We start from the raw sequence: 20,604 nt of genomic DNA on the forward strand, positions 1-20,604 counted from the left end.
TTTTTTTTTTTTAAAACCCAAGCAGTACTCTGAGTTGACACAATCCAGATGATTTTTCAGGACATTACATAATCGCAAACACCTGGAGAATGGCCGTGGGTGGTTGACTGAATTGGGAGTGTTATGTTTAAACTCGAGAGTTGCGTGTGTCTCATTAAGAAATCTGTAATCTGAAACAGGTGTTTTCTTAAAGGACTTGCCATGCGCCCTGATCCTGCTCAGTCCTTTCTCCTTCTTAGTCCTAAACTTTCCATGCATCTTCACGAAAACACTTTAGCTTCCTTGTCAGTTCTTACTTCTTGTTACATTCATATATTCGGGAGGAGAGAGACACAACACCAAAACAGGAACAAAAGAAAAGTGGCACTTGCGATGTGAAATTTAAGAGCTATCAATTAATTCTGAAGAATTACAGCACAAGACAAAGTAAAGTTTGTTGTTTCTTTCTGGCTGGTATTTAGAAGGACGAGTGTGATGATCTCATTCACTGTTTCTCAATGCAAGACTTTTTCTTTAAAGCAAAACGTTTATATTATAGATAAAACTATGTTTACTTTTAATTTCCACGGGCCCCAAATGGTGGCTTTTTTTTTCTATTGGTAGCTGAGTAAGGAAAAAGAGAAAAACAAAACAAAAACATGGGTTGAGCCCATGGCTGTTGAGAGAAGCCAGCGAGGAACATATTGCATAATAGAAGCGGCTAGCAGGTCTTCGAGGATAGAAAGGTAATGTTCGAATCCATACAATTAAGGACCCACGTTATTTACAAAAATGTTTTAATTACTTGGGCAATCACCGAGACATCTGGAATATTACCCTACTAAATAAGCTCATCCAATCCCGACCCCACATAAACACCTTCACAAGGGCCAAAAGGCGGTTTTAACAAAAAAGGAAAAGATAACCAGCACCATTTAGGTATTCAGCCAAATATTTTAAAGCTCTACTGGGTCCTGCCTTGCCATTTCCTGTCCCAACCCTGCCCCGGGGCCAATGCTGCAGGGACTCCCACCGCACTGCCCCCTGCTGGCGGGCCCCAGTCTTGGAGAACCACTCAGGCTCTGGGGCCCCTGTTGGAATCTCAGGTTTGCCATTTACCAGGTGTGAAAGGTGGAGCCAAGTCCTTTAACTTCTTGGAGGCTCGGTTTCTTCGTGTAAAACCGGGACCTGGGAGAGGAGCTCACCAAGTGTGGTGAGTACTAAATCAAAGTGCCTAGCACATAAGTGTTCAGTAAGTTCTGGAACCAGCACACGTGCCACACTCCTGCTAGCACAGATCCTATTCGTGGGTCTTCCCTCATGCTTCCTGGAAAGTATTTCTCCTGATATTCTCACCGCTCACTTCCTCACTTCATTCCGGCCTCTGTTCACTCATCGTCACTGCCTGAGAGGACACCCCCCAACCAGCCCGTCACATTGGTCCGTCTATTCTTTATCCTCCTGTGCTGACTTGTTTCTTCTTCCTCGATTTTTCCCAAAGGGACACTATACCATACAATTATTTGGTTATTCATTGTCTGTCTTCCCTAAGAGAGCATAACCTCCCTGAAGGTTCCAGCCCAGTGCTGGCACTAAAGAAAGATCTTCCGAACGAACGAATGGATAGCAGCATCTCGTATCTGCATAGCATTTCAGCATGGACAAAGCCCTGGATTCTGAGAATGTATTATCTACATATCAGTGTTGAAAACAGCGTGGCTTAGTGTGCTTAAGTTCACGCCATTAATAAGAGCAGAGCAAGGACTTAAATTAACATTTTGTCTCTGAAAATAAAACCATTTCACCCTCCCATGCCGCCTCGCCATCTTGGCAGCCCCGCATGTGCTATGAGATCTGATGGGAGTTGCAAAATCAGCCAGGACTGGGGCGCCTGGGTCGTTCAGTCGGTTGTGTATCTTGATTTCAGCTCAGGTCATGATCTCAGGGACGTGAGATCAAGCCCCACGTCGGGCTCCCTGCTGGGTGCGGAGCCTACTTAAGATTCTCTCTTTCCTTCTGCCTCTGCCCCTCTCCCCTGTTCATTCTCTCTCTGATGAGAGAGAGAGAGAGAGAGAGAGAGAACGAACCAGCCAGGGCTGCCAACTGCAAGGGCTTTAGGCGAACTGGCCACCTCTGGCAAAGAAAGGTCCTTGTGCTGTTGTATGCAAAGCTGAAAACAGGCCTCAGGAGTCCTGGGTGAGGTGGAGAAGAGGAGGATGGAGGGACAGGCAACCACAGGTTCCTGAGAGGAGGCACTCCCAGGATCCTTCCTTGGTGTGGACATGAAGAGCCCAACAATGTCTAACTACAGAGAAAAGAACTGACTTTATTTAGGCAATTTTCCTTTTATATTTTTCTGTTGCCCCCATTCGCAAATGTCTCCCAAACCTATCCATTTTCCTTTCCCTAGGAGTAAAATATCTGGCATGCACATCAAGGTTCGATAACAATTACATTCCTGAATCCAACTACGCAGGTGAGCTGAATCACGGACTCCCTCAGAACCTTCCAGGTGCTTCTAGAACCCTGGGGCGAGGCCAGGAATGCCCTTTCTCTTCAAACCCCACTCAGGATTCAACCTTTTGTGGAATCTCTTCAGACAAACTCCCGCTGGCTCCTCGTGTAATTATCAGGCTGACAGCACCTACATCTCTTAAAACTGCGGTCAAGGTGTTCACGCGCATTGTGTTATCATTCCTGTGTTATACTGAAGGGGCCGCAAGGGAATGGTTTGCCGACTTCTATGATGACCCGAATTTCCCACATGCAAAAAAAGTGTTGTGTCGGCAGCCAGGGTGAGCAAGTGGATGGTTGGAAGTATTGTTGCTGAAGAGTGCCCTCTGCTGATCCTAACAGTGTGTGCTCGCTGTTTTTGTCCCATCGGACCTCACGCAAAGAGGGCTAGGCCTCACGAATAGAGCCGCTGATAACTAAGCATGTCTTCTAGCACGTGCGTAGGGTCTCTGCTTCAAGACCGTGTGTGGGTGGCAGGTTACCATCTGGACGTCAAGGGACCAGCTCTGTTGTGGTGTAGAGGGAAGGTTTTCTGCCCCCACGGTCTCTAGTTAAAAGCTGTCAAGGCAGACACCTAAGAATGAATGAAGGTTTGGGGCTCACAGGGCTCTTACCGAGATGAGTTTAAGGGGTTTCCCTCTTGTTTTAATATTCTGTTAAGATTTCATTTTAATATTTAATTTCATTAAGTAGCTGACATCTTTAGATGGGTGCATTATTCTTATTCTCTGGTTCAATTCATTGTAAGGATTTAACTTGTCAAACTTTTGGCCAGTGTGTTCCTTGTGCTTGATGTTACTGGGTCACACTTCTCAGGTTTTGGACTTCAAGAAGCAATAAAAACAACAACAAAAAACAACCCCCCAAACAAACAAACAAAAAGAAGCAATGAAAACATTTTATAATAACGGGGCCTGATAGAAGGATGTCAATTTTTTATCTTTTGCCTTTTTTAATAAACTTTAGGGGTAATTTTAAATCTCTTTCTTTTTTTTCCCTTTCTTTGCAGCTTGCACAGGGGAAATGTCATCACAAACTCATAAACAGGAAGTTAGAAATCACCCAAAAGGAACACAATGATCATCCCTTCCCGACCTTCAGGGAGCCACCACTCTAGCAGGGGAAACTCGACTAAAATATGCAGATAAGAGAACTTAATACTAAAAAGAAATACAGGGGGGCCTGGCTGGCTCAGTCAGTGGAGCGTGCGACTCGATCTCGGGGCTGCAAGTTCAAGCCCCACGTTGGCTAGAGATTACTTAAAAATAAAATCTTAAAAAAAAGAAAAAGTACAATTAGTCCCTGTGGAAACACAGGAAAAAAGATTAATTCTAATGAGCAAGAATCTGAAGGGATGGGGGAGTCATTCATGGAGGAGGCAGCCCCCTAGCTGGTCCTTAAAAGATTGCACTACTTGGGGGGGGCGCCTGGGTGGCTCAGTCCGTGGAGTATCTGCCTTAGGCTCGGGTCGTGATCTTGGGGTCCTGGGATCGAGCCCTGCATGGGGCTCCCTGCTCAGCGGGGAGTCTGCTTCTCCCTCTCCCTCCTGCTCATGTGCTCGCACTCTCTCTCAAATAAATAAATAAATAATCTTAAAAAAAAATTGCACTACTGGGGAAAAGCTGGGGTGGATGGGGCAAAAAAGTACAGAGAAGGAGGAAAAGAATTTGTAGGCTGTAGTAGAAGGCCAGAAACAATTAAAGCATGGTTTTGTTAATTATCATGTTATTACTAGGTCAGAAATGGTCTTGTGGCTGCAAGAAGTGAAATGACTATCCTTAAACATCCAGGTGGTGAACCAACCTCATCCACTTCCTCACTGAGGTTCAGAGAAGAGCATTACTTTGCAGTTACAGACAGGAAGTTGGGATCCCTGAACCACAAAAGCACTGGGTCCCACAGTAAGTAACAGAGAGACTCTTGAGGTGTTCACAGCTGGGGATCCGTGTCACAGGTACAATCCCATTTCTAATGGTATTAACTTGACAATGTTTTGAGACAATATCAGATGTATAGAAGGAGAACTCTGTTCCAGAGGGAGTGGTAGCATGGAGAGTGGACAGGTGTGGGCCTGGGATCGGATGGGCCCCCCCACACCCCTACGTGGGCTGTGTGACCTTGACAAGTCATCACTTCTGAGCCTCTGTTTCCTCATATGTAAAATGGCGGGGGGGAACAATTCCTACTTTTCAGCATTGTTGTGAAGCTTGGAGGTAACGTACAGAAGGCATGTGGACCTTCTCATAAAGCTGGTAGCTCATACTGCATGGCAAATTTCCTTCGGGTTTAGTCCCATATGGTCAGGCATTTCATTTTTTTTAAAAGATTTTTATTTATTTATTTGACAGAGAGAGAGAGAGACAGCGAGAGAGGGAACACAAGCAGGGGGAGTGGGAGAGGGAGAAGCAGGCTTCCTGCTGAGCAGGGAGCCCGATGCGGGGCTCGATCCCAGGACCCTGAGATCACGACCTGAGCTGAAGGCAGATGCTTAATGACTGAGCCACCCAAGCGCCCCTCAGGCATTTCATTTTAAGAGAGTCTATTGATGGAGAATTCTGAAGCAGCTTGGCTAATAGTGTTGAAGATTTACAAGGAGTTTAGTTTTTTTCTAAAAGATTTATTTATTTTGGGGGGGCAGAGGGAGAGGGAGAGAGTCATAAGCAGACTCCACACCGAGAGCGGAGCCCGACACGGGGCTCGATCTCACGACCCTGAGATCATGACCTGAGCTGAAACCAAGAGTCGGACGCTTAACCAACGGAGCCACCCAGGCACCCCGGCAAGGAGCTTTGCATCACGTAATGATTTCTGTTCATTTACTCTGGACTTAATTTCAGTCTCACTTCAAAAGTGTTATTTAGCGACATGAAAGGAGGTTTAATGACTGGTTTACGGTCGTTATCACATCCCCTCTTCCAGAAGTGTCTACTTAAGAACTCTAGGAATGTAGTCTCTCAGACATGAGTGGTTTCTGTTTGTAATTGTAATGGGGTGGGGGCGGGGCAGATGGGGAAAGCTGCTGGGAATTTATATGGATTGCTTTTGAAGAACATTTCAGTTCACTGCTACTTTCCCGCGTGTGACCCGTGCTTCTTGACATAGGCCGGGGTTGGATTCTCTGCTGTGGGAACAGGCCCCTGCACTGCAGGATGGTGGGCAGCATTCCTGGCCTCTCCTCACTAGATGGCAGTGGCTCCCTCTGGCTGGTATTAACCAGAAATGTCTCCAGAAACTGCCACACTGACCTCACGGAGGCAGGGTCACCCCTGATTGAGAACCTGACACACACAGTCTCAAATCCCAACTGTTAGACTTAAGATGGCGCTAATTTAGAAGGACAGCGTTAACTTGGGAGTGTCGGGATAGAAAACATTGGCCATCTGTTCGTAACTGGAGGTCAAGCACTGCTGTGAAGACCTTCCCCAATAACAGCCCAACCTATAGCTTTAATCCCACCCCAACCCTACACATCCAATTTTTGAAACATGTATCCCACAGAGCTTTTATTTTATTTATTTTTTTAAGTAAGTTCCATCTAGGCCCAACGTGGGGCTTGAACTCACAACCCTGAGATCAAGAGTCACATGCTCTTTGCCGCTCCCAGTGATTGTGCTCTCCTGCTCTCTCAATCTGTCAAATAAATAAAAATCTTAAAAAAAAAAAAAAGAGTCACATGCTCTACTGAGCCAGCCAGGCTCCCCCCACCCCCTACACATCCAATTTTTAAGTCTGACTCCTTACTCACTATTTCTAGTGTATCCCCATACCATGCCCTCTATCTTTTCCTCCACTGTCCAGAGACTTGTATCTGATTCCTTAAGGCTGTACTAAATGGCCAATTCCCCCCGCCTTGAAACTCTCCCAGACCTTTCTGTGAGAAATGCTAGCTTCTCCCTCAGAATGTGAAACTTCATCAACGGGACTTCTCTTGCTCCTCCTTAAGTGTTTTCTGACAGTCTGGCAAACTAGAAGTCCTCTGCCCCCACCCCTTCTGAACTCACCTTCATGTGTGCGTGCACGCTTGCACACAAGCACGCACACGCACATGTGCACACACACACACATGATTCTAATTTCCTTTTGGCCGAGGAAGTGTTAAAGAGGAGCATGTCATGCTTTTTAATCTGAGGCACTCCTTTACATTTTGTGGGACCCTCTAACGGCACACAAATGTCTCCTAAAGGAAGCTGCCCCTGGGTCACCCTCCCCATTACACACTGGCATACAGTATTAGCTTAACTGGTGGACTGGTTGATTTTATGTGGAGAGGGCAGACCCAAGTTGGAGGCCTGAGCACGAGTTCCCAGAGGGCCAGGGGGCATCAGGATCTTCACCAGCCACGAGAGCACTGTTGATCTTCAAATATGATATGTGAAGAGGGAATTCTGAAAATAGTGATATTTAAGTAACCAACACACGTGGCTCAAAACTGCAAAGGTACCACAAGAAAAAGAGGGTTAGAGTGAAAATGAACTCTTTCTCATCACTCAGTAACCCTCCCTGGAAGGCACAGGCCCGGCTTCCTGGGTGTCCTCTCAGAGGTAATTTAGGCATACCCAAGAATCAAGGCCTAAGTGGGAATCCCCCAAATGTCCATCAACAGATGACTGAATAAACAAAATGTGGCAGATCCATACAGTAGATAATTATTCAGCCATAAAAAGGAATTAAGTTCTGACACATGTTACAACATGGATGAGCCTCGAAAACATTTGCCAAGCGAAAGAAACCAGACACAAGATGCCACATATCATAGCATTCCTTTTATATGAAATGTTCAGAATAGGCAACCCCAGAGAGACAGAAAGCATGGCTGCTAGAGGCTGCGGGGTGTGGGGGTGGGGAGGGACTCTCGGTGAGCATGGGCTTTCTTTGGGGGTTGATGAAAATGTTCTGGAATCAGTGGTGATAGTTGCACAATATTGTGAAAATACTAAAAACCGCTAAATATTTTCAAAAAGCCTCATGAGTATGTATCTGTACCTGTCATTAAGCGTTTATTTTCTAAGCGCCATCTTCTGGACTTGTAACGTGAATTTTTGAATTTTATTTTCTTTGCATTAATGTAGCATGTAGAAATAATCACTTATTAAAATAGCCCAGCTTGCCCATAATACCAATGATAATAAACCATTTTTTAAAAATAAAGGTAGGGGCCCCTGAGTGGCACAGTTGGGAGTCTGTTGAGTGTCTGAGTCTTGATTTTGGCTCAGGTCATGATCTCGGGGTCATGAGATCGAGCCCCAAGTTGGGCTCTGGGCTCAGCTCAAGACGAGTCTGCTTGGGATTCTCAATCTCCCTCGCCCTCTCCCCTTTCCCTGCCCCCCACCAAGCAGGCTTGCGAGCACACCCTCTCTCTCTCTCAAATAAATAAATAAGTCCTTAAAAAAATGCAATAAAAAATTAAAAAGAATAAAGGTATAGTTTTTTGTTTTTTATATAAATCCTACACTATGCCACAATAATTCTGTCACTTTCCAACTATCATGGAGATTATTCTAGATTAGAATGGATCAAGCTGTGACATTCTTCTTAATTACTATGTAGTATGTCATGTATGTCATTGTACGGACACATGTGTTTAAACCACTAGTTCTCATCTGGGGGCCATTGGGTGGCCCCCCTCCCCCAAAGCAGGCAATATCTGGAGATATTTTTTGTTGTCACCACTGGAAGTGGGGGGAGCTGCAGGCCTCTAGTGAGTAGAGCCCGGGGATGCTGCTCAACACCCTACATTGTACAGGACAGCCCCCACAGCAGGTATCCTCTCAAAATATTACTAGTGCCCAGGTTGAGAAGCCCTGATTTAAGCAGCCCATGATCAAGGAAAATGTAAATTATTTCCAATATTTGCTTTTATAAATGATGTTGAATATGCCATCTTCCAAATACAGAACTTCCTTATATGTCATTTCCAGACACATAATGATTCCCCTATTATTTGGGACACTTACTTTGTTCCCCTTTTTTCCAACTTTTTAAAATTGGAATAAACATTTGTACAGTAAGCCTTTGTTCTTACTTTGGTTTTTTTTTTCCCAGAAAATTATTTAGACTTCTAGAAGTAGGATTACTGGGTTAAAGGGGCATAACTTTTTCCTCTGAGATATACGGGGCTCCCATTTCTCCTAGGAAGGGGATATTTCCCCCATTCTATCTGGTTATTGCTTTCATGCAATAAAGTGAGTGATCTTCGCAGAGTGATTTTATATCCAGCCACTTACTAAGAGGTTTTGGTTGATACTCTTAGCACAGAGAGAGGTGAAGGTGGCTTTCGCTTCCTTACTATAATCTGTTGAGCCTCAACTCCAAATCATGCCAAACACACACAGAAGCCAAAACCTACATGCATGCACGGTAAGCACGGCTTCTGGACAAATCCTGTGCCCTCCATCCTCCTTCAATCACATCACCACCCAAAGCTGGATGCGGCCATTGTAGGGTTTGCTTTTAGTACCGTATTACCTACAAATAAATAATTTTTCCTCCTCCTCTCCGATAGCTGTGACTGAGTAGCTCCGAAGCTTCCAGAGCCTTATTAAATCGTAATGGTGCTGGTAGAGAGTCTTGTCTCTTTTTCTCCTCAAATTAGCAGGATTAAGTCTAATATCTCAGTGTTAAGACACAACACGAGAAGTTCACTGAAGAGTCTTCATGATATTGAGAAAGTACCCTTCTTTCCCAGTTTTCCTAGAGTAAGGTTTTGTCTTTGCAAAATGGGTTTTGACTTTAATCAAGTTTTTTGTCCCCCCCACCCCCAGCTTGGCTTCAACAATTGCTATGGCTTGGTTTTGGTGTGGGCTCGAGGTGTGAATCACCAGCACCCTTCCCTTCCTCGCCAGGATATGGTCCAGGCATTGCATGCAAATGCCGCTGGCTGCCATCCAGCGAATAGGAGTGTGGCCTTTCCGATGGGCACACCCTTGCAAACAGGACCGGTCTGTTCTCCCGGGCAAAATCAAAAAGCCTGCTGAGGCTTGTAGGGAAAAACTTGAAAAAACACTCCCAAGCCCAGCTAAGAACATAAGCGACGAGGTCATCCTTAAATGTCCCTGAAGTATGATGGTTTCATAAATGTCCCCACACGGGAGTGACAGACCATGCTGCCTTCCCCGGGACTGAGGGGTTCCCGGGAGCATGGGACTTTCAGTGCTGGAACCAGGAAAGTCCTGAGGCTGTAATTTAAAGAATGATTTTGAAAGGCACAAAACATGTTTCTTCTCAGAACAGGTGAAAAATTCATCAATGGTGCACTGAACTTCAAGCGCTGCTTTTTCAAGCTAAACTAAACTTGGGCAGGGCATGGGTTTTTCAGATCATTATGTTTCTGATTGTTCATAGCTGCCCTAAGCAAATCAAGATATGATGCCTGACCAGAAATAGGTAACTACAAAATTATTCCACCCTTTACCACTCAGGCCTTCTGAAAACAGGGCTCCCCAGAGTCCTAACTCCCGGCAGGAAATACTGAATGCATTTCCCCCCCTTGTCTTGTGACCTCCAGCTGTGCCTCCTTTTCCAGCACATTCCTTCTCCCTCAATTGTCAGGCAAGTTTTTAACAGAAAAGTTATAGTCATCCAAACCATTAAGTTAAAAAGAAACGATTACCCGCTAACTCAGTAAAATCAGGTCCTGGCTCTTATCTTATAGAATTACAGTATTTCTGGTTTCGAAGATTATCTAGATGGGCGCTTCTCCAGTCTTTACTGCGCATATCAATCACTCGAGGATGTTGATGAAATGCAGAATATGCGTCCGCAGATCAGAGGGGGAGCCTGAGGTCCCAGTTTCACAGTTCACACTCAAGGTAATAAGAATTTTGTAGGATGATATTCTCCACGTTTTTTTGATCACATATCACTATTAGTTTAAGTGAGCATGCACCCCTAATGTATATATCTATTTATATTTTATATTCATGTGTTAGTACAACAGAATTGCACTTTTATTTTAAAAAGTTAATGTCCGTCAGCACAGCACTGACTCACGTAGCCCCCAGCCTGTTTTGAGGACCACTGATCCTGAAAATGCACCCATTACGTCAACATTCAGGGAATGCTTGTATTTCTCCAGGCATAAGAAAAGAGAGAAGAGAGAGAGAAACCGCGTGAGCAAGCACAGAGGGACAGTGAGAGGGAGAAGCAGACTCCCCAGTGAGCAGGGAGCCCGATGCGGGCCTTGATTCCAGGACCCTGAGATCATGACCTGAGCCGAAGGCAGACGCTTTACCCACTGAGCCTCCCAGGCGCCCCCTAGCTCCCTTCTTTATACTAATTAGCCTTTTCAAACTTTATACCAAGCCTGTAGAAAATGAGCCAGGAGGAGTTGATGAGAGCCTACAAGTAGGCCCTGTTTTGAACTGCAGACTTTTAACATTCACATTAAGAGACAGAGGAGCCCTCGGCTTACCTACACGCCTGGGAAAAACGGATACAGTTGATTCTAGTTTTTCCCAGTAGTTCTATAAAGTTGCCATGATCATCAGATTCATGAACACCGAACCAAAGCTCTTGGGGAAATACAGGGTCTGGTCCCTTGGAGCCTCTAACCACAACATTTTCATCAACCAATCAATATATAACCTTGTTTTATGTGTGTTTCTGTTTAAAGATACCTCATTTTAAAGGTATCTTTACCTTGACTCATTAGGTCAAGGTAATGACTCATTAACACTGAACTCAGCAAGCAGCCCTCTATCTCAACATGGAGAGGTGTGGGATTATCTCAGCTAAAGCAATTTATAGTCCTCTGGACCATGGGAGGGGAGGTTGAGGCAATTCCTAACCCTAATCCCTGACAGAATATGATCGAGGCCACCATAAATGTCTCATGTGCATGAGACTAGTAAAAACAGAACGCTATGGGGACCCAACGAAGGAGAAAGTACACCCTCTTGAGATTGTCCTATGACACTTGATGGAGACAATGACATCTAAAAAGACTTTGAGGGGTTAGTACAATGGTAACAGAGCTGTGTGAGGAAGTGGCGAGAATGTCCTGATACCAGAAGCAGAGGAGCACTGTGGGGAGACATGTTCTGGGAACCGAGTCAGAATCCAGCATGGCTGTAGGGTAAGTGAAAGGAATGGTCTCCATTACTGTTGTAAGGCAAGACACAACGCCCCCAGAGTGCTAACAGACAAGAGAACTGGAAGGCCAATGGCTATGTGAGAAAGGGAGACCGGTCCAACTACCTTGATCCTTCATATTATTTCCAGAAGCTTCTTGGTTTACTCAACATTTACACTGCAGTGGTTAACTCTTTACTGGTCCACCTTTCACCTCCTTAACCAGATTATGAATTGGAAGCAAGCGCCAAGCCTCCTTCTCCCCTAGGCTCCCTCCCTCCGCAACACACAAACACACACACCCAACCTACAAAAGATCGCCTGACACCAATATCTTCATGTCGCCAGTCTTTAGTAAATATTTACTCATTCAATAATTGGCTTGACAAACACACTGAGCCCTGCTCTGTTTCCTAATACAGGTTTTTCCCACGGAGCAGATGGCTACATTTTCTCATTAACTGTCCCTGCATTTTCCCAGAATATAGGTACACGTGGAGAATGAGAATCTTTTAAAGTGCCACAATATTGCATTATACATTTTTATCTCCTTATCTAAAACTGAAAATAAGTGTTCAGCACAATCGCTACAAATCTTACAGTTAAATTTATAAATGTATTGGCATGACCTTAAAAATCCTAATTTTTAGGCTGTGTTCTATTTCAGCCCTTGAATCTATAATTCCTGAGAACTGACTTTAAATTACTAATAGTGTTCTTTGGATTGTCTTTGGAGTTTAAAATATTATATGAGATTAAACATTTCTGAATATTCTTGAAGAAAAACTAGTTTTCTACGTAAAATTATTTAAATTCCATCTTAAATTGTTTCTTCTCTCAGAAATTATTTTAATTATATAAATATTTTAAAAAGCCCACTCTTTTTTTATTTATTCTTTTTAGAGGTGGGGGAGGGGCAGAAGGAGAGGGAGAAAGTGAATCCCAGGCAGACTCCATGCCCAGCGCATGAGCCCCACATGGGGCTCCATCCCACAACCTTGAGATCATGACCTGAGCCGAAATCAAGAGTCCAATGCCCAACTAACAGAGCCACCCAGGTGGCCCAGAAGCCAATTCTTGTTCTTTACTAACTGCTCAAATAAAAATGTCTCCAGTGGCACAAATTCAAAGAATATTAAAAACAGTAAATATTTAAATTTGAATATACTTCATGTAAAGTATGCGGCTTGCCATAGTAGCTAGTCTATAGCTAAGAACTTATAAATTAATTTAACTATCATTCATTGTTTCTAACTTTGAGTTTTCTATTAGAAGTGATTACTACGGGCACCTGGCTGGCTCAGTCGGAAGACTATGCGACTCTTGATCTCGGGGTCGTGAGTTTGAGCCCTACATTGGGTGTAGCGATTACTTAAATAAATAAATATTTAAAAAAAGAAGTGAGTATTAAATTTTGAGGCGCCTGGGTAGCACAGTCGGTTGAGCGTCCAACTCTTGGTTTTGGCTCAGGTGATCTCAGGGTCATGAGATGGAGCCCCGAGACAGCTCCGTGCTCAGCTCAGAGTCTGGTTAAGAGTTTCTCTCCCTCTGCACCCCCCCACTTGTGCACGCTCTCTCTCTTTCTCTCTCTCTCAGATAGATAAATCTTTACCAAAAAAAGAAATGATTACTAGATGTAATAACAGAGGCAAATTCAAAAATACTCACTTCTGCAGTCAAATTATTTTACTTACTGTCTCAAAACCTCGATGTGGGTGATCAGGAAATCCGCCTGGTCTACCTCCTTTAAATTCATCAAACAGTAAAAATGGATCCAGATTTTTTAACTGAAATAAAAATTAAATCCAGCAGATTAGACATGCCTTTTAAACCACACTAGTAGCGGCTATATTCATGGACAGATCTAGCAAAACTCACTGAAAACGACACAGCTAATGAGAAACTTTTGCAGTGCAAATTACTTTCAGGAAAGAACTACTTACACACACACACACACACACACACTGGCTAAGTTAAAGAGCTGATTTTATAAGAAGTACAAAGAGAGGAAAAACATTTCATGATCATCTAAGATCTAAATGGTTAAGCACAAACAAGATACTGTCTATCCTGAACAGATGCAAAAAATCAGTGATTGCATTATCATAAATGTTCTGGAGGAAGACAATTTAACACATATGTTAGACTACTCCATCTGGGCAAAGATACACATGAAATTATGATGGGAGATGGGCTGAGGATAGAGGCCGAATCTTAGAGGAGTTGGGGTTTTATCCTGAAGGTGACGGGTTTTAATCAGAGGTTAAGAAGATCAGATTTAGAAAGATCACTCAGCATTCAAGTGGGAAGATGGTTGGGAGAAGGAAGAGACAGGAGACAAAGAGTATTCAGAAGGCATTTTCACTAGTCCAGGCAAAAACACAGGTCCACTTAGGCAACAGCAGTAGAGATGGAGAACGAGAAACAGGAAGAGCACTGGATGCCCCCCAGATCTCTAGCTGTGGTGCCTAGGAAGACGGGAGCGGCATCCAGAAGCACAAGGAATCTAACAGAAGCCGCAGCCCTGAAATAGCTATTTTAGGTAGTCATTTTAGGTCACGCTGACTTTGAGATATCTACATAAATGTTAGCTGTTATCTGTTTTAACTATGTATCGTTAGTGTCCAGTATATTGTACAAAAGGTCGAAGGCAACTGAAGATAAATCTCGAGCTCAAATGAGAGGCAGAAACAGATCAGGCAGTCATCAGCGTGTCTTGGTTATTCTTGGCCATTTGTTATTCTATAAAAATTTTATTAAATTTAAAAGCTTATAGAAATAAAAATGTTGGGACTTCTGATTGGAATCACTTTGAGTCTATGGACCAACTGGGAAAGATTGGCCTTTTTTTTGAGAGAGAGAGCGCGCGCACATGAACATGGGGAGAGGGGCAGAGGGAGAGGGCAAGAGAATCTTAAGCAGGCCGGGGCTCCATCCTATGACCCTGAGATCATGACCTGAGCTGAAATCAAGAATGGGATGCTTAACGGACTGATCCACCCAGGTGCCCCTAGGGAAGGTTGATATTCATATAATATTGAGGTTTCCTATACATAAACATAGTTATCTCCATCTATTTGGGGCTTTTAAAATGTCTTTCACTAGGATTTGTAATTTTCTCCATAAAGACTTTGTATATATATATTTTAAAGTTTTTGTAGCTAACAGTTTTAATGACATTGTAAATAGGATTTTTAAATTATGTTCTTGAACAGTATATGCTACTAGGGATTAAAAAATGTGAATAGAACAGTGCTAAGCTCTTATTAATTTTAATAATCTATCTGTAGCTTCTTTTGGGTTTTCTTTGTGGACATTCAGATCACCAGTGTATTTATCAATAAGCTTTTGCCCAGCAGTTCACAAATTACTTTTGCTTGCATTAGATTAAAGCTGTGGCAGGCTGCCATTTTTCTGGGTTTTGCTGGCCTCCACATGGCTTCTCATTCTCCAACCCAAGCTGAAACAGTGGCCACTATCTAGGACATGCTCATAACCAAGGACAGGAGCAAATGGAAGCCAAGCCAATAGTGCGCAATCACATTAACACGTCCCATTGGTCACACCATGTGACATGGCCAAGCCCAAGGCAGGAGGAGGGCACTTAAACCCTGCCTATGGGACTCACAGGTAATGTACCTAAAAGTGGGGGGGAGTGTATAATCCCATGGGGGGTGGGCAGTTAATATTTGGGGATAATATTCCAACTAACACCCATCAGCAAATAATGGGCTTTCCCCTTCATTTTCTTTTCTTTTTTTTAAGATTTTATTTATTTGACAGAGAGACACAGCGAGAGAGGGAACACAAGCAGGGGGAGTGGGAGAGGGAGAAGCAGGCTCCCCGCGGAGCAGGAAGCCCGACGCGGGGCTCGATCCCTGGACCCTGGGATCATGACCCGAGCCGAAGGCAGACGCCTAACAGCTGAGCCACCCAGGTGCCCCTTCATTTTCAATCTTTACACGTCCTGTTTCTTTTTCTTGTTTTTTTGCAAGCTAGCGCGTCTACAACAATGCTGAGTAGAAACGACAGTAATAGATGTCCTTGTTTTCTCCCGGATTTTATATAGATTGCTTTTTCAAGATTGACCAGCACACAGGTTGTTTAATGCAGGCTTTCTGCAGATTCCCTTCATAAGATAAAAGAATTCCCCTTCCATTTCTAGTTTACTAATTTTTTGAATATACACAGTTGTTGAATTTTATTGAATGCTTTTTCTGCACTATTGAGATACCTTTTATTTCCTGTAGTCTCTTAAGGTTGGTAAATTACGTAACTAGATTTTCCAACATTAAAGTAAATTTGCTACATTCCGACAATCCAAACTTTGTGGTGATGTATTATCTTTTTTATACACTGCTGTATCTGAGTGGTTAATATTTTGCTTATGATTCTTGCAAAAATGTGTATAAAAGCGATCCTTTCACTTGCTGTTGTCATCTGCTCCTGACTGCAAGGCAATGTCATTTCATGAAGTGAGGGGGGACTCCTGGGAGCCTCGTGTCCAGGATCTTAAATATTGGGTGAAATCTGTTTGTAAAATCATCTGGACCTGTTGTCTTTGTAACAGGCTTTTAAAATACTGACTCCATTGCCCTAATGGCTATGAAACCATTCAGAGTTTCTTCTTTCTTTCTCACTGTTTTTGGACTCTAAGACTTTCTCCAGCTTCCCAGCAGCTGAGCTAATTACATTTTCAAGTTACGTGTTTGTTTCAGGGTATCTACTGGATCATGCTGCTAGAAATGAGAGTACTAGACCCTCTCTTTGTCCCTGGCTCTGGTTTCTACTCTTATTTTCACTCTCCATGGGAAAACACACACACACACACACACACACACACACACACACACACACCATATACTGTGCACACACATAAATTCAACAAGCTGCTGCAAGTTTTTCACGTAACCAAGTCTCAGTTCCTTCACTTTAAAACGTGGACTGTCACCCATAAAAAGCTGGGCCCCTTTGAAGCCCATCTCAGTCGGTGTTTCATGTAGTGAAATATTAAAAGGTAACTGAAAAGGAAAACATTTACTGAATTCTCCCCCAAATGCCCAAGAGGGCACGTCAACCTCAAGGTCCATTTCAAACCGCCCTCACTGCTCTCCAGCATGTCCCCAATATTTCCATCTCCTCTCACTCAACTCCTCACACCCTCATACCCTCTCACCTTCTGGAATGGACTCTCTCTCCCACCAGGAACCCTCCTACCCCTTCCAGTGAAAATCAATCCTGGATCTTTTCAATTTTATCCTGTCACTCATAACTCCACTTCAGCTCAATGAAAGCCCATGAATGGAACCAGGGCTGGGAGAAGGAGGGTGAAAATTCTCCTCTCATATTTCTTTTTCCTCTCACAGGATAAGACGTAGCTGAAAGGACTGGAAACAATGAACGGCGAGCAGCTGGTCCAATGCCTGGAGTGCAGTAGGTCTGACACAGATGGGTGGGATCTGCTACAGCGCACCGACAAGTCTCTGAGCCACAGTTTCCCCACATGCAAAAAAGGCTTCAGATGGCTTCTTAAGATGGCTTTTCAGTTCTACGCTATTAGGGTTCTATGATATTAAAATGTGGGTAAAGAGGAGATGAATATGTATTGCTTCTTGGTATCAGTTTGGCGTCCAACAGATAGGTGAAGGGCATGAAGAGGTAGAAACTTCCAGTTACAAAATAAGTAAGTCATGGGGGATGGAAAGGACAGCCTAGGGAATACAGTCAATAACACCTGTGACAACGCTGTCTGCTGACAGATGGGGCCCAGGCTTGCGGTGGCGAGCAGTTCATAATGGACATAAATATCAAATCACTGAAGCTAACAGACCATCCACTATACTTCAGCAGAGAAGTAAAAATACTGTAACACACACACACACAAAAAAACTAAAAAAAATGGAAAGAGTTTCACATGAGCAAATATGGCCTGCTGTTAAATAAATCGTGAAAAGCTGAGGTTCCTTCTTGCCAAGCCCACTCTCATCACCACCCACCGCTCACAGGACGATAGTCATCACTTGGCAAGGACTGTTTGTTCTATATCGATCGCACATTTGGACCTTCTGGCTGCCAATCCACGATGCAGGGACAGACACAGGAAGAAAGGTAGCACGAGGAAAAGCCTGCAGAAGCCGGAGGCTGGCTGAGGAGAGCCAGAAGGATGAAGTGTTTACGGCCAAGAGATGGGGCACAAGTGTGAGACACTCTTCCTCCAACAAGCAAGAGTATCTTGCATCAGACTGCTGTACTGAAGTGTGATTTGCAGGGTTGAGTATCAGGCTTTATTAAAGTTTCTAACATTCGAGGGGCGCCTGGGTGGCTCAGTCGGTTAAGCGTCTGTCTTTGGCTCAGGTCATGATCCCAGGGTCCTGGGATCGAGCCCCGTGTTGGGCTCCCTGCCCGGCGGGAAGCCTGCTTCTCCCTCTCCCTCTGCAGCTCCCCCTGCTTGTGCTCTCTCTCTCTGTGTCAAATAAACAAATAAACTCTCAAAAAAAATAATAAATCAAGTTCCTAACATTCAGTAAACATTTAGCAAGTATTCAAGGGCATGTCAAGGGCATGCCTTATGATCTATAGGCAGGATTTGATTGATAGAACTCGGATTTTCTACGTTTTGACGTGGTCACCAACTCATCCACATCTTTCTCTCTCTACATATTAAACTGATGATCTTTTCAAAGTTTTTGAACAATAGGAGAATGTCCTTTCCTTCACACAGTTCCAAATCCTTTAGCGGCCAAATGCAGGTGGCAGCTTCCAAGCTATTTCTTCTGATGTCCTGAGAAGGCCAGTCAAGACCTGTGGCCACCACCCCTCCAGTCTGTGGTACTCCCTTAGTAAAGCTCCAGCTGCCTGGCCTTTTATTTAAATCAGGAAATGCGCATAGCTACCAGGAATGTCAGTTCCTTGCGGATAGGGCCAACATTGTGCTTTTTTATGATGCTGCACTCCATCTAGAATAACTCCGTGTGCGTAGAAAGTACTACAAACATCCCGAGTGGTCCTTAGGTTAGGTCCCTAGGCACCCTCATAGCTGGGTGTGATCACATGACTGAATCTGGCTAATGGGGGGTATGTAGAAGTTGCTGGGTAAGCCTTTTAGAGAAACCCTTTATATATATTAAAAAAAGGATGGGGCGCCTCAGTGGTTCAGTTGTTAAGTGCATGCCTTCGGCTCAGGTCATGATCTCAGGGTCCTGGGATCAAGCCCTGCATTCTCCCTCTCCCACTCCCCCTGCTGTGTTCCCTCTCTCACTGTCTCTCATTGTCTGCCAAATAAATAAATAAAATCTTTTAAAAAATAAAATTAAATTTAAAAAAGTATGGATAGCTGGCACCTTGCTCTTTTCCCTCTTCCTCCTCTCTGCACCCAAGGGCAAATGGTTGCTATTGCCCCAACAGCTGTTTCGGGCCACAAGGTGATGCACTTAAGAAAGTACTAAAAATGATGAACTAAGCATGGGTCTCTGAAAAGTAGGAGGCCTTCAGGCCCACCCTAGACCTTGGGTTTTCGAAAGAGAAACACAAATCCTTACATATGGAAACCACTGGTTTTAGTGGCTACTTTGTTACACAGCTGAACCTAACCCTAACTGAGAGAAAGGCAATAATGCCTTGGCGGCAGCCTGGAACCAAATGAGAGCCTACCCTCCCAACACCCCACAAAACGCCAGCCTATATCAAGGCAACATGGCAGCAGCAGAAGGGAAAGGCCCATTGAAGGCAGACTCCAGCAACTCAGACTACTACCTCCTGGGCCTACTCAGCATCTAGACAGGGGCCCGACAGAAACGATGAAAAGGCAGAAGGAAACTGCCAGTACGTAGTCCAGACTGAGATCTAGATTCAGCCTTGAATGGACTTGAGCTATGACTCTACGCTCCTCCACCTGGACTCAACATCCCGAGACCCTGATAATGGAGAACGTCATCTACAGAGGCTGTATCAGTCAGGACCAAGATTCCTCAAGGTTATTTGATGATATCAAGGGACTCATAATTTTTAAGTGTGTAATGGGATTATAGTTTTATTTTTTAAAGTTCGTATCTTTTAGAGACACAAACTGAAATATTCACAAGTAAAATGAAATGATCCACCTTTAAAATACTTTGAGGGCCGGAACGGACGGGGGATATAGGGGAAATGAGAATGTCCATGAGTTGATCACTATGGAGGTTGGGTACATGGAGATTCATTACACTATTTTCTCTCTTTCTCTAGGTTAGAAATTCTTCGTGATAAAAAAATATGTCTGAGAGTGGTCCCAGGAAAATCACGTTCCACCAAGGAGTGTCTGCTGGAAGGGGGAGTTCCACCAAGCAGTGTCCGCTGGAAGGGGGAGTGGAGGACAGAGGCAAGTACAAATGAGTCGTGGGCTTCCCTCCTTTTGGGGGCACCGTCGAAGAAGCCGCTAACATCACACTATGCAATCATTCACATCCAGCTTGGCTGCCTCGACCCACACAGAATCGTAATAAAAGGTGTGAGCTAACCCCCCTCCGTCTCTTCTTTATTGTTCATCACCAAAAGGCTCAGTGGAAGCTTTGTAAATACTTCTACTTCCTCATTTACACCCATAGGGAACAGGTCACCGAGGGCCACTCATTCCAAACACTGTTGTAAATTCTACACTCAAATAGCTTTGGGCTCCAAAGTGTCAGAGATGTTTCTTCAGAGACAAAGCGTTGGCACAAAAAGTCTCAAACGTACTGCCCTGAAACTAGATCAGTGCTTCCCTTCTCTGCTGATTGGAGGGTGAGGGGTCTACCATTCCAACAAGCTGATAAGAGTGCAGGGCGCTGAAAAAATATGGTGACAATTTTAATGGTCAAGGTAGGTCCATGAGTAAGACAATAATGGTATGCTGTACATGGGAACACGTCACAGCTATTTAAATGATGTTCGTGAAGGGGGCACCTGGGTGGCTCAGTCGGTTAAGTGTCGGACTCCTGATTTCAGCTCAGGTCGTGATCTCAGGGTGGTGAGATCGAGCCCCGAGTTGGGCTCCACACTGGGCATGGAGCCTGCTTAAGATTCTCT

The 20,604-nt window shown here is 44.1% G+C and overlaps 1 protein-coding gene across 4 annotated transcripts in view; it reads right to left on the reverse strand.

Moving 5' to 3' along the window:
* PIR (pirin) overlaps positions 1–20,604 on the reverse strand; it is a 101,837-nt gene that overhangs the window by 76,166 nt on the left and 5,067 nt on the right. For 3 of the 4 annotated variants that reach the window (XM_032389531.1, XM_032389528.1, XM_032389529.1), the window contains exon 3: positions 13,257–13,349. The exons of the other annotated variant lie outside the window; for it this stretch is intronic. In XM_032389531.1, the coding sequence (XP_032245422.1) occupies positions 13,257–13,349 (93 nt within the window). The remainder of the gene's footprint in view (positions 1–13,256; positions 13,350–20,604) is intronic. 4 annotated transcript variants of the gene reach the window in all.

The sequence above is a fragment of the Phoca vitulina genome, unplaced genomic scaffold, assembly GCF_004348235.1.
Source record: "Phoca vitulina isolate PV1807 unplaced genomic scaffold, GSC_HSeal_1.0 scaffold55, whole genome shotgun sequence".
Taxonomy (NCBI): Eukaryota; Metazoa; Chordata; class Mammalia; order Carnivora; family Phocidae; genus Phoca; species Phoca vitulina.